At 38.0% G+C, this 14,705-nt stretch overlaps 1 protein-coding gene across 1 annotated transcript; it reads left to right on the top strand.

Annotated features, from left to right (window-relative positions):
- The first annotated feature begins 48 nt into the window (after positions 1–48).
- LOC121405940 (trans-1,2-dihydrobenzene-1,2-diol dehydrogenase-like) lies at positions 49–6,302 on the top strand. Its single transcript, XM_041596931.1, has 7 exons — positions 49–932; positions 1,403–1,566; positions 2,965–3,100; positions 3,592–3,705; positions 4,671–4,795; positions 5,234–5,402; positions 5,887–6,302. The coding sequence occupies exons 1-7, from the start codon at positions 620–622 to the stop codon at positions 5,997–5,999; spliced, it is 1,134 nt and encodes a 377-aa protein (XP_041452865.1). The 5' UTR covers positions 49–619; the 3' UTR covers positions 6,000–6,302.
- The last annotated feature ends 8,403 nt before the right edge of the window (positions 6,303–14,705 follow it).

The following is a 14,705-nucleotide window of genomic DNA, read 5'->3' as shown; positions in this document are numbered from 1 at the left end:
TCATATAGCGGTCTTAATAAACCAATTACAGGTGAGCCACTCAACACTATTTATTTCCGTTTGTACCTACAATCCTGGCAGTGATGATCCACAAAGCCGGAACATCAAGTTTCTTATTTCTTCCGACACTAACCTGTTGTACTAGCATTTAAAATAGGAAGGGCTACCTGGACTAGGCTCAAGTCATGAAGACGGCGAATATTAATTGGATTTGATAATTCAAGACGGCATGATCTGGTGATATAGCGTCTGACCTGGGGAAAAATTGGACAACGTAACGTAATGTGTTATCTTCAACGGAAATTATACAGCTTTACTTTATTGAGACTCAATTTCGCCAAGATCAAGGCTTCCTTAATCATGTTCATGATGTCCACGAACTGATTTCAGGGAGCATAGCTATCGTTTTGTAAGGCATTTTCATGATAATTCACGATTGTACATATTTTTCCCATCTCTATTACTAGACATTTGAGCTTGAAGACTGGATATTTTCAGAAATAAGGTCTAAAACACAGCTTCCAGATTTGATCACAATCTTCTAATACATTATCATTCGAATGAAGATATGACTACATGAACAGAATTTGAACCTTGTGAGGAAACGTAGAAAACAGCCATGTCGACATCGGCTCCGGAACCAAACCTTGATAACTTAGGCAATACCGATATTAACCCTGATGAAGACGTCACTATCAAGAACATCGACTTGAGTGTCGTTTTGGAAGGACCAGCCCCGCTTCGGTGGGGGATTTGCGCCACTGGCCTGATCGCGCACGACTTCGTCGCCAGTCTCGTCGGCCATGAACGCCAGCACGAGGTGGTCGCCGTGGCGTCTCGGTCAGCGGATCGGGCGAGGAAGTTCGCGGACGATTTCAAGATCGAGAAGGCCTATGGAAGCTACGAGGATCTAGCGAAGGACACTAGCGTTGGTATGACACATTAAATGGTACCTTAAACTTATTGTGAGTTCATAATGTAATGCAATGTAATACATTTTGTTACTTTATTTAAAAAAAAATGGGGATAACGGAGTGGAATTGCCCCGTTTTTAAGACATGTTTTATGTCAAGGTTTAGAAATATTTATACTTTTTGCATATAATGTGAAAGAAAAGATTTAGCATGACCAGGGAAAGCTCTATCTTGGTTCGTGCAAAGGAGAGTATTCTAAAACGGGGGGGGGGGGGTAGCGTGAGCCTACTCCCTAAAATATATACATGTATATCGTTTTGCTAAATCGTTGTAGGCCTGTATACTGTGTCTACAGGAATTATGTGGCATTGTAATCTTCTGTTTTATATGAGGATTTTTTTAAAAAATTGGTCCCGCCATCGGAACAATCCATGTTTTTAACCCCTCCCTCTCCATATTTATTTCTCTCATGTTTTTTTTAAAACCAGACATCGTTTACGTTGCATCTATTAACACCAAACACCTTGAGCACTGTCTACTGTTCACAGAGCACAAGAAACACGTTTTATGTGAGAAACCCATAGCACTAACGGTCAGAGATACACAGGAGATCCTCAAATCGGCAAAACAAAATGGCGTCTTTTTTATGGAGGTAAGTGCATATCTTCTTTGTTGACAGGCATCCCACTGAAAAAAATATATTTTTGAGTATTTTTTTTATCCAGTAGCAGTTCTTTAATGGGCTGAGGATCATACAACTAACTTCTAGATGAAAAAAAATTGCAATTTATTGGAATATTCAGATCTTATCTTTTACATTTTGGTATACCAAAACCGAAAAGAAAAAGTCACTCAAAAAGACACTATGGTCAAATAAGTCACAAGTCACCGTTTCGTTTATTTCGTCGGTGCTCTACGACACACATAAACAACTCAAAGATGGCAGCTGTCACAGCTTCTGCAATAAGGCCCCCATCCCCCCACAAAAAAAAACAGACAAACTCATAAAAAAAACATCACTTAAAGGACAACATCCCCCAAATTTATCAACTTGGGTCGCCAGGGCACCGTTGCATAAAAAAGGTACCATTATCTGATTATGGTAACTCTGCCATGCAATGGTAACTTGTACGGAATCGTTGATTGTGATTGGCTTGTGATCAGCGTTGCCATGGTAGTTACCATTGGATGTTAAGTTACCTTGATAGTAACTTTTGTGCGACGGGGCCCAGAACAGCAACACTACTTTTCGCCCTTTCGAAAGGATCCTTGAAATCACGTTTTAAAGGGGAAGTTCACCCTGAAGAAAACTTTGTTGTAAAAATAGCAGAAAAAATAGTGAAAAATATTGGTGAAGGTTTGAGGAAAATCCGTTAAAGAGTAAGAACGTTATTAGAGTTCAAAGTTTTGGATTTGTGACGTCATAAACGAGCAGTTGCCCCATGTGTTATGTAATATAAAATGCATGAATTTCAAATTTTGCATGGTTCCTGATGACTTAATTTTGTTTTCTTTTCATGATCGGATGTGAAATGATTTGTCTATTGATATACAAAAGGTACAGTGAAAACCATTTTGAATTGTCTGAGAAAACGACATTTCATTAATTTTTTACCATTCGCTATGTAGGAATGCTGCTCGCATATGACGTCACAAATCAAATAATTGAAATTCTAATAACTTTTTAATTATTTGATGAATTTTTCTCAAACCTTCGGCAATATTTTTTATTATTTTTTCTGCTATTTTTACAATAAACTTTTTGTCAGGGTGAACTTCCTCTTTAATGGAAGGACCCAGCCTGATTAGACGAAATAGTTTTGTGCACAAACAATACCGGTCCTGGAATGGCATTGTACACGGTAACTCTTTGATTGTATCCAATTCGATTGGATCCGCTATTGTAAATTGACGAGGTTTGTAAGCTTTTCAACAATTCCTTTGTTACCATGGTTACGAGTGACTGAATTTTGAATGAACTCTAAGAGGAAACTTATTGTTATTCCTTTCTCGTGTTTTGTACTTTTCAAGTTACTTTTTATTTCTACAGGGAATGTGGACAGCTTTCTTTCCAGCCTGCGAGAAAATCAGAGAAATCATTACATCCGGGCAACTTGGTGACGTCAGAGCTCTGCTCGCAAACCACGGCCAGAACATATCACATGTCGAGCGCATTTCAAGAAAGGGTAAATAAATCAAACCAAGAAAGGGAATCTTTTACTGCATGGGGCCGCGGAATCGGTGAGGTGGCTTTAGCCCCCCCCCCCCCGCACTTAAGAAAAAAAAACTTGTACGAAAATGATTTTTGCATTGTCAGCAGCCCGGTCCGTCCCCCATTTCAAAACTGTTCCTCGGCTCCAGTTTGAAAGTGACCCTTCAGTCGTAATATACACGAGAAATGTCCCGTATTACGTTACAGGCGTTACACATAATTATTTTTATTGATGTATATTTCTTCAGTTTTTGTATTTATCTTTTAATTCTGTCTCTCAGTATTGTTATGTAATGATGTATCATAAACAAAAGTAATTGTTTGTAAAATCATAGTGACAAGACATCCCGAATTTCAAACGTTTTTGAAAACAATAACAACATTGCTTTTATAGCATATCAATTCAAAGTTTTTAAAGAAAATAATATAACGTACGTTGCTATGGTAACCATTTTCTTATTTCAGATTTAGGAGGAGGTGGTTTATATGATCTTGGTGGATACCTGATGTACTGGGCTGCCATGGTGTTTGGAAGGGCGCCTCTCTCGTTATACACACACGGATTCCTCAACTCGGATGGTATGTACCAGTTGAAACCAGTCAGCACCGGTTAAAACCAGTTACGGGCAATTACATGGGATTTGTCAGTTTTATAGGGTCTTGATAGCTTTTCTGACATCCTGGGCTAACTTTAGTCTGCTGGGCAAACCCTTCACTCGAAACAAGGGTCTGAATGTGCAGCCTACTCATGCCTTGTAAGTTTTGTATGTGCTAGTCTTCGCGTGGAGGCACACTTGTTGATCAAAGTTCCAATGAGGGTCTGTGCCTGCAGACTAGGCTAACTTCGCGTTTGGTGTGGCTCCTCTTTCATTATACCCTCACGGATTCCTCAACTGTTCTGTTTATCCGCTAACATAATATTCAGAAAATAATATATTTCACTCTTTCCCTTCCTTTTTTCTTGGGCGTGATTTTTTTTTTTTGGGGGGGGGGGGTAGGGACCATGAGCCCAAGCCCCCATCTGTTCACCAGTAGTGACGAGCCATGAGGCGAGTATCCAATGAACACTGTTTAAGGGAAATCGAGCTTTGCATTATTTTTTTTTTACACTCTAAAAACATGAAGTACTAATTTAGCTTTTAAAGAGCGTGTATAGTTACTTCACTTCGGAGTGTTGATTTTTCTCGTTCAAATTTGAACTAGGCAAATCAGCACTCCGAAGTGCAGTCACTACACACTCTTTAAGAGCTAAATTAGCACTTCATTATTAGAGTGTAAAAGGAGGATTTAGTAAAAACGGCATGGACCTATCCACGGAGGATATGTCTATTGTTACTAGGTGTGGCTGTGACACTGCTCAGCACCCCCAGTATAACAATAGACTAATCCTCCCTGGATAGGTCCCTGAAAACGGGTTAAAGGGTTGTACGGTTTTGTACTTTCTTTACCCCAATATTCGAATGTGTTTCATTTTAGTTTCAATTCGAACTTTGAAACGGTATATCATCGATTTGCACCTTCAATGTTTCTCAATTTCATTTCAGGCGTCGATGAGACCTTCACGACCACCATGCTATATCTAGGGGGCGCTGTAGCGACTTTGACGTGTAGTACCAAGGCTAACTACCAAAACGACGTCACAATAATTGGAACTAAGGGTAGAATTAGGGTAAATCAATCATCAAATAAAAATTATGAAATACAATAAATAAACGCTTATTTTGATATATTCAATACAATTCGGTATTAATTAAATGTCATAGTATATGTGCTTCCCCTGTCTATAATGAATACGAATTATAGTAATGATTATACACCTCGGACTAAAGGTTGCTGTAAAGCACAAAAACAGAACTCAAAGACAGTTATGGCAAGAAAAGTTATACCCAGCCATTCCAGCAGTTAAATCAACTTTTCATGAAATATTCATCGATCATTTACGATGTTAAATCAGAGGGAAATTAGTTTAGTTGTAGAACATGTTGCTTGAATGTTATAATACTTAGAGCATTTGATTAAATTCAATTCATTTTTTTTTCAATTCAATTTCAATTGAATTAAAAAAATTGAACTGAATTAAATATGAACAATAATTTATTCATGGCAGATTCCGAATAATATGTGGCGTCCATCTAGTTTCGAGTGGATTAATGAAGAAGAAGAGTCGACATTCTTTGAGTTCACTAACCCAATCTCCGATCAATCGTATCATTTCGGCACGGAATGGTCGGCCATGTATTTCGAGGCTGAAGCGGTCAGACAGGCGATAGCAAGAGGTTAGTAATTTATTGGGAGGGGTTCAGGGGGCATTTACCCCCTTTACCCAAACCCAAAGCCATAAGGACAAATTGTTGAGAAACTGGCGAAATTTATACACTCGTCATTGAACCAGAGGAAGCGCCGAGAGGGGACGGGGTGGGAGCAAGGGGCGACTATTCTCAATTATTGTTCAAATAGTATAAGAAGAGGAGGGAAATGGGGAAAGAGGAAGAAAATAGAAGGAAGGACGAAGAAGGATCGAAAAATGAGAAGCTTGGGCTATGTAACTCTGTTACCAAGTACTCCAGCTGAGAAAATATATGACGTCAAATTTATGTCGCTTTACCCCCCCCCCCCTATAAAACAAAATCTTGTCGCCACCTATGCCTTGATCTTCTCTATCGGTATGTCTTTTTTATCATTTATTCGTCACCTTTTAAGAGTACACATCGATGTCTTTTTTTATTAATAATGACCGACCTCCTCTCCTTTTCATCATAGGTTTGAAGGAGCACCCTTTGATGAGTTGGAAATCTACCCAGCTGATCGCCCGTCTTCTTGAACATGCAAGAAGAGACTTGCGTATGACGTGGAACGATGAAGATTGTCTGTGAAACCTGGTCCACGCTTTCAAGACTTTTTAAAGCTATCATTCGAGGACCGGTTACACTTTTTGCTCCAATATGAAGGGAATACCAGGGCGCCGCCTACGTTTATTTGATAGGGCATGGGGTATTAGCGAGTTATACAGTCTTTCAAAAGTAACAGTTTTTCCAATTTCTTTGACGTTTTTAATTTATTGTTTTGGGTTTTTTTACGAAACAAGACCAAGAACAGTTTCAGCTAACTAATTGCCTTTGGTAATAATAATGATTATTCTGAGACATAAATTTAAAAAAATACCTATTGTAATATTTTTGTATATGTTTTCAGATATTTTTAAAGAGGGGTTATTTGGAACGAGCGCCATCTCTCGTGAGTTACCTCAATATAATTAATTGTTTAATTACCTTTTACGCCTGATCAGATTTCATCTTCATGATATTCGATTCTATTTACATGAAAACCAAAGAATATGAAGACTGACGAGAGATGGCGCTAGACATGTACATTTGTGCGAACAACAAAAATTAAGATTTTTTGTCCTATTCGGCATATCATCACAAGCATGCTTGTTGCATCATGTTTCATACAATGACAAGAATACCTATGTGGCAGAGATTTCATGAAACTATTTAATGTCGATTTGGCAAGGTACATGTCACCATTTTGGATCTACGTCGACGTGATAGGCCAGACTACATATCTCGTCAACTGGCAGTGCTAAAGCCCCAGTCACATATAGACCCCGGACCATCCCGGATCTGATCCGGGGTGGTCCGGGGAGAGATCCGTGTTGGCGCCTTGGGCATCCTTGGAGGTCCGGGGTGGTCCGTGTTGGTCCTTGAACGTCCGGGAGGCCAACACGGCAGTTTTTGACTGTCAAAAACATCCGGCGTCATCCGTGGACTGCCGGGTTGGCAAAGCCATCCGGGATGGTCCGTGTATGTCCGTGTGGCTACCGTGTAGGTCAGTGTGGCTGCCGTGTAGGTCCGTGTAGCTGCCGTGTAGGTCCGTGTGGCTGCCTGGAGTATCCTTGGCAGTCCGTGTTCTTTTTTCCCATCAAATATTTACAACGCTATTTACTTTATGAACTTTTCAGTAGTTGTTAAACAGTTGATACAAACATGCTTAATTTATTTATGATTAAATGGATGATTAAATGATTCAGGATATTTTCTTACGCTTTGGAGATTGGCCTCAACCTAATATTTGTAAACTTAGTGCATGTATGAATAATTCGTTTTCCTCTTTTTTCTAATATTTACCCCAACTTTGTCTGTTATTATTATTTCACATTTCATTTGTTATTAAATATGTTATATGTATATGTTATGTACCTGTTACATCGAAATTGTACATTAAGTTTTATACTACTGCCCTTCATCGACAGTTATGTGTCATGACCTGGGCCTATCTTAAGTTTTATTATGTTTTCAATTGAATTGGAAAATTTCTTTCCTTTATTGTGATTTCAATAAAGTGATATCAAATCAGTGGCGTAACTAGGATTTTCCACAGGGGGGGGGCAAAATCGTCCGCCAAAAAATGACAAGCCAAAGTTTTTTTTATTTAATAAAAAAACGGTTTTCAATCACAAATAAAGGATTTCGTACCCGAAAAAAGATTGACAAGCAAAAAAAAAAAGGTTTTCAATCACAAATTGGAAGTTTTGAGTTTTGATATCTTTTTTAAAAAACATCATAAAATAATGTTGCGACAAGGATGAGAAAAAATGAATAAATAAGTATATCAGCTCATTATTATGAGCAGATTTAATTTGCCGTGCTGGTCAATATAGCTGCCGTGTTGATCCTTGAGCTGACGTGTTCATCCTTGAGCTGACGTGTTGGTCCGTGTAGCTGACGTGTTGATCCGTGTAGCTGACGTGTTGGTCCGTGTTGCTGACGTGTAGGTCCGTGTTGCTGACGTGTTGGTCCTTGTCGCTGACGTGTTGGTCCGTGTTGCTGACGTGTTGGTCCGTGTAGCTGACGTGTTGGTCCGTGTTGCTGACGTGTAGGTCCGTGTTGCTGACGTGTTGACGACGTGCTCTGCCGGCATGGTCCGTGTAGATCCGTGTGAAGCTGCCGTGTTGATGCCGTGTTTACAGTCATCCGGGGCAAAACTATCCCGGACCTCCCCGGATCATGCCGGCATTGCCGTGTTGATCCGTGAGGATCCGTGTCTATATGTGACTGGGGCTTAAGCACCAAGATTTCATATAGGAATGTATTATTTTAAGATTTACATTTTCAGTGTCGATTAATGTATAATATGGATCAGAGGCGTCGATCATAGAAAGTGAGGGTAGATCGCTCCCACTAAACTTTTGGTGGCATATCAATCCCCCCCCCCCGATAATTTAGACAACTTGAAATCTTCAAAGTATGCAATGCAAATTATTACTTCTTTAATCATTGAAAACAGTATAAAACGATTGATCTTTGCATGAAAATACTATCAAAAATACAAAATTGTCAATTTCCGGTGCGAAAAATTCTGTATTGTAATCATCCCGCGAAGAGCACCGAAAATTCTTTGAGTCAAAGAATTTTCGGTGCTCTTCGCGGGATGATTACAATACAGAGGCGTCAATCCATGTATGTTTCGGATTTGGGGCAAAGTTTTCTTTTTAACATGTCAGACATGTTAAAAAGAAAACTTTGCCCCAAATCCGAAACATACATGGATTGACGCCTCTGATGTGGATCCTTCCATTTAAGCACGACATTTGATTATATCCATTCATAACTGCTTGTATAATTTATTAATTTCTACACTGTCTTGTTAAAAGAAATGAAAATCTAGATTATATAATTACGTCTTTCCTTAAAGTGATTGGTTAACATTGGTTTGACTGTTAAAAATCTGAGCTAGAAGGTCACACCTGTCACCTGTGTCTGTGATATGTTCCAAAAATGAAGCCCAGAAAAAATTGTGTTCGAAAATGATTATTTAGCGCTTCAAAAATTGAAATATAAAGTGACCGGAAACACCATCTTAATTTCATCCCATACACTTATGTGTACTATATAGTTGTCTATAAGACGCCTATTTAATAGGGGTTTGCCTAGTAATTTAAGCTTTTCACTCTCAATAATGGTTGTTTTCAGGGTTTATTAGTTCTAATACTTGCACTTGCATACATGTTTCATCTTGGTTTGAGAATTCTTTTAATCGGCTGCTCACAAAGTTAAACAATACCTTTAAGCAATGTATTGTCTCTTGTGTTAATGTGCTGTTCCAAACTAGCAAATACACAATTAAAAGATAAGCCTCACGATTTGTGGGTATATGATTTCTCTGTTGCAGAACGCAATCTGATAAATTAATGGTTATACTTTGTCTATAGCATGGTGAATTTTTGCTTGATAGATAAAATGCAGCGAGATAGTGACAAAGCGACAAATAATATATTGCGATGTCAATATTCTTTGATTATTATCTTTGGCATAAGAACGATTCCATGACATTTGCCTCAGCGACAATTGATCCGCTGTATACACATTCATCTATGACTAATTATTATTTCAACACTTGATTTAACACTCTTAATACTACTACTACTACTAATAATGATAATAGCCAATTTTTATAAAGCGCTTTTCCCAGAATGGCCCAAAGCGCATTACAGCATATCATTACCCCGGTCATTGGATTCATTTCAATCAAGCACGAAAAGTGCACAATTTCCACTCCCTGGGGAGCATTCCTTGCATTCATCGCAGCCTCATTATGGCGCTGGCAAAATCAAACATACAATATCTTTCGCATCCTACCGGGTACCCATTTAGCACCTGGGTTGAGAGTGGCAAAGTGTGGATTAACCCCTTGCCAAAGGACGCTAGACCGCGGTGCCATGCCATTCGAACACACGACCCTCTGTTTACAAGGCGAGAGTCAGAACCACTACACCACGGCTCTTCCAACCCTAACATGAAACATCCTTGTAGCCCTCACTCTAACCCCATTTCAGACGAAATAAACCGGATCATTTATCACAGGAGCAAATGTCGTGTCAACACTGACACTCTTCTTTTTAACGGTATCGTACTTATTAAAGTTAAATGTCACAATCAATAGGCCTAGTTTTGGTTCTTATTCAGCGCTATGACTGTCAGCGTTCAGATAGGACAGTCCTGATACTTCACAATTATTACCTCAGCTTCGGTATAAAGCCCTTGGGAAGACACCTTAGCGTTATACTTACCCCCCCCCCTTGCCCCGGGGACCCCGACACGTCTTCAGACAGTGTCGGGGTCCTGAGTTCCACCATGTATTCTCACCGGAGTACAAAACTTCGCGATGTTTGGCATTAGAAAACCGGTGATAATAATGAATTAAAAATCTAACGATGAATATCAATCTTACCTAAACAAACTGTTCCTAAATCAGCTTAACTTTCAATTAAAACTGATGTATACAATTCCAAGAAATCCTTCGAAAGAACGTCAATTTTCGGACTTTTGTTCCAATCGCGAGATCGCCATGTTTGAAGAAAGTGAAAATAGTTTCTGCGCATGCGTATATAAATATTCATAAGATGACGTCTCTACCTTTACAAAACAGTTTAATGAATATGCATGTAAGACCCCTGTTACATCTGAGAGATTCCCTACCTCGGGCCGGCCCGGGGCCTACCTCGGGTCGGAAAGAAATCAGATGTAAACATCCCAAACCTACCTCGGGCCACCTTTTAGCGAACCTACCCGAGACCACATCCAGAGGTAGTCTCGGGTAGGTATCGGGCCGGCCCCGGTCCACCGATTTGTAGATGTAAACGCACACAAGCTTTCGAACCTATCTCGGTCCGTTCGCCAGCTGTCAAATTACGTCATAGCGCGCGCTATCCCCTCCCCAACCCCGTCGTTCTTCGAATGTTTTTGCGGCATGCGACACGTGAATTGTGAATGATAGTCTTTGATTTGAGTGAAAAGAAGCATTTTAAACGTATCCTTTTCAAGTCGACCATATCTTCAACGACTGCTGGGATCATCAGCATTCTTTCCGAATCTCGGGTAACTTCAATTAGCGCGCGCGAATTATTCGGAGCCTAGATCGAGAGCGCCTTTTGAAGGTGTCAGCAATCGGATGCCGCTCGAAACAGTACAGATAGGGCGATAGGGGAGGGAATGACCACTGAGATGTAAACAGACCATATTTCGGACTCGGTCCGTTCGCGAAGCTAATCCACCAATAATCCAGTCAAGGTTGTAAGTGGACTCGGTCGGGTCTCGGGTAGGAAACTTTCAGATGTAACAGGGGTCTTAGTCAAAACTTTCGGCAAGTCGCCTCGTGATTTAGGCATGTAATTCAATACCATTTTTTCATTTTAATTTGAAAAAAAATCTGTATTAATGAAAAAAATAATTTATTTCATATATATTGCTATTTTGTTACATTCTGTGTTTTTATAATATATATTTTTTTATTTGTCATTTGTTATAAACTTATATTTCTTTCTCCTTTTCATTCTTTTTATGCTTTGTTTATGGGAAGGGGGGGGAGCATGACTGTTCTCTTGGTGTGTGTTTTATATACTGAACAAATAAAATTTACGAATAGCATGATTTTTTTTATAATTATATTAAGAGATATCTAGATCATGTAGAAACTTTTAGTCTGTATTATGATTATTCCCTTTGTGATTATGAGATATTAAAGAAATAGTTACAGATTCTAATTTTACATTTAGAATAACGATTTTCTTAAATATGAATCCTGATTTTATTGATGTTATTCGTCTTTTTCACTTGTAATAGCAATTAGGAAGGAATGAATATGATTTTAAATGAAAGGACATACTGAAAAACAACTTTGCCTCCTTTTAAAATAAATATCAAGATATTGTAAAGAATAAATAATTATGATTAAAAAAAAATTCTGCCACTTTGATAATCTCTAATCACCATGGCAGTAGCATAGGTTTTTTAATCACCCCCTTCTAAAGAAAATTGATACGAAACGACCTCCAATTTTATGTTGAAGACCCTTTTGTGCTTGTCAAATTCACATTAAAAACATCCAACTCACTGCCGGATCCGGGGGGGGGGGCAAAGCCGGCTCGTCCTCCCCCCTTGAGAAGCATAATGAAAATTTGTGAAAATGGTGTTAAAACCGTACTGTGCCCCCTCCCCCTTTTTTTTCTTGTCAAATTTTTTTCGGGCCAAATAATTTTTTTTTTGTTAAAAAGATTTCTTTCATTTTGTTTTATTTGGCTTAGCAATTTTTTTTCCTGGACGAAATTTCCTTAATTTTGGTTGGAAAACCTTTCTTCTTTTTTTTTTTTGCTCGTCAAATTTTTTCATTGGAAAAATTTGCCCCCCTTTTGAAAATCATGGTTCTGCCCCTAATTGAGCTCATTTATATGAAGTGCTTACACTGTCAAAAAATAATTTAAACAAAATTATTTATTGTGTGAATTGTGCAGTAGTTGTTTAAACATTTTAAATAAGTGTTTAAAATCTTAAACAATCAATCTTTAATTATTGATTTGATATTTGAATTTAATTATTGATAATCAAATTTTGAATTTAACTGTGTTGTTTAAGATTTTAAATACTTGTTTAAACAATTGTGTGATTCGTGTCGTAAACAGCGTTTTTTCAATCATTTTTAACAGTGTATTTGAATGATTAGGAACAAAAAGTGACAAGCAAAATATCAAATTAATGGCGCAAAATAGGCGACAGGAGATTGATGACATATGAACTTCCATCATCTAGTAATATTGTATTTTTTTTCACAATTTTTATAACTGCCCCTTTACATGCTCATGATAAGGCCGTCTGCGGCCCCAAATAAATGCACTATAGTAAAGAGCTGAAAAGCGGAAGAAGTAGCCTTTGTGGGTAATTGACATCATTGTTATTATATAGTTTACCGCCCTTACCTAGGGATCGGAAAAGTTGGTATTGATCAATTTGAAGAAATATATTACTTTGACCTGTAATCTTAATACAAGTTCCGTTCCCAAATATTATATTTAAAAACTTGATGCCGCAACGAAACAAAATAGCATTAAGCCGAGATGGGAAAACGGGGAAAGGTAAACAAAGGAGAAAACTATATTTTCATGATTTCCTCGCAAACTTGCGCGGAAGCAAATATTTATAGAGAAAGAAAATCCCGCAAAGCTATCTTTTTCGCCATTGCTTTCCCCTTCGCTCTCACCATTTCTCATGTTCTTTTTTTTTTGGGGGGGGCGTTAGGATGGGGAAGGCCACCCCACCGCCTCCTTGCGACGCACTTGTTATAGAAAAATGGAAAAGGAACATGACAAAGGCCTGACTTTTATTGGGATGTTATGACAAAATCTATCACAAAATTTGATTTCTGCATCAATACTTCAGTGGTACTGCAGTAGAAATATAGATAAGCTGATTTAGTGTCATCATTATTATTCATTAATTCTTATAAGCAAAACAATTAAGATAAAGAACGGGACGTATTCGAGAAAAGCGCCTCTTGGATGCCAGGAAAACAATCAGATAAGCAAGATTCCCGGCGAATTTATGCATCCTATAATGAGCAATTCAATTCTTTGTAATTACAGGCCTATACTTATCCCGCAGAGATTTATATACTCAATGATTGAGGCTTAAAGAATGCCAACAAGATGAAAGATTACATAGTAATCTAGAAACAAACATATGAATTTTAATCATATTTCATGATCATCTTATATTCTCCGTTCAAACAAATTACAAATCGATATTGATATAAGCATCAATAGTATATGAAAATTGTTGGATGATAATGAGATTAGCATATATTTTCATTTCATTTATTTATTTTAAATTCTATTTAAAACATGCAACATACAATTCAAACTAACAGAACGATTCATGCATGCACAGTATACAAAATAAATAAAATGAAAAACAAGAGAGAAAGAACAAAATTAAAATATGTGAGAGCCAGCATTGGATTCCGTGATGTCTTTAAAATCATTTCACATCACGGAGTCCTCTAGATTCTAGGCTAAGTCAGCGCAGACCTTTCAGTTGCTGGGTTCCAGAAAATGGGCATCAATATCTTAAAGAGATGATTTGCTGATCACTCAATAATTTTGATCAACGAATATTTTCACAAGCGTACCTAAGAGGGGGGGGGGGTAGACAGCCCCCCCCCCCTCTGACGAGTCATAACTCATGCAATGGACGTACCCCTGCCCCCATGACGAATCACAACTGATCCCGACGAGCCACAAGTGCCCCCTCTTTTGAACTTGTAGACCTTTTTTTTTCTTATTTGCTTGTCAATTTTTTTTCTGGTACGAAATCATTTATTTCTGGTTGAGACAAGTTTTCTTTTTTTTTGCTTGTCAAATTTTTGGGCAGACGAATTTGCCCCCCCCCCCACGGAAAATTCTGGGTACGCCCCTGAAAATATTTCTTAAATAATTTATTTCTTCGCTTGTTTATTTACCTCTATCTGTAGATTTCTATAATAATAATAATGATAAAAAAATTGTAGTACGACACCATGAGTATTATCTCTCGAAAACAAAGAAGACAAGAAGAAAATTAGAGACAAAAAAAGCGAAGAAAAAAAATGAAGAATAAAAAAGAAAAACAAAAGGCAAAAACTAAAAAAAAGGGAAGAAAAAAAAACCGACCCAAAAATGAAGAGAAGGTAGGGGAACAAAATAACGAGAATAAAAAAAAGGGCGAAGCAAAATAAAATAGAACAGAAGAAAAGAAAAAAAATGAAGGAGA

Source organism: Lytechinus variegatus, chromosome 19, assembly GCF_018143015.1.
Source record: "Lytechinus variegatus isolate NC3 chromosome 19, Lvar_3.0, whole genome shotgun sequence".
Taxonomy (NCBI): domain Eukaryota; kingdom Metazoa; phylum Echinodermata; class Echinoidea; order Temnopleuroida; family Toxopneustidae; genus Lytechinus; species Lytechinus variegatus.
The sequence above is the reverse complement of the archived record's forward strand: the minus strand, read 5'-3'. Positions and strand labels throughout refer to the sequence as shown.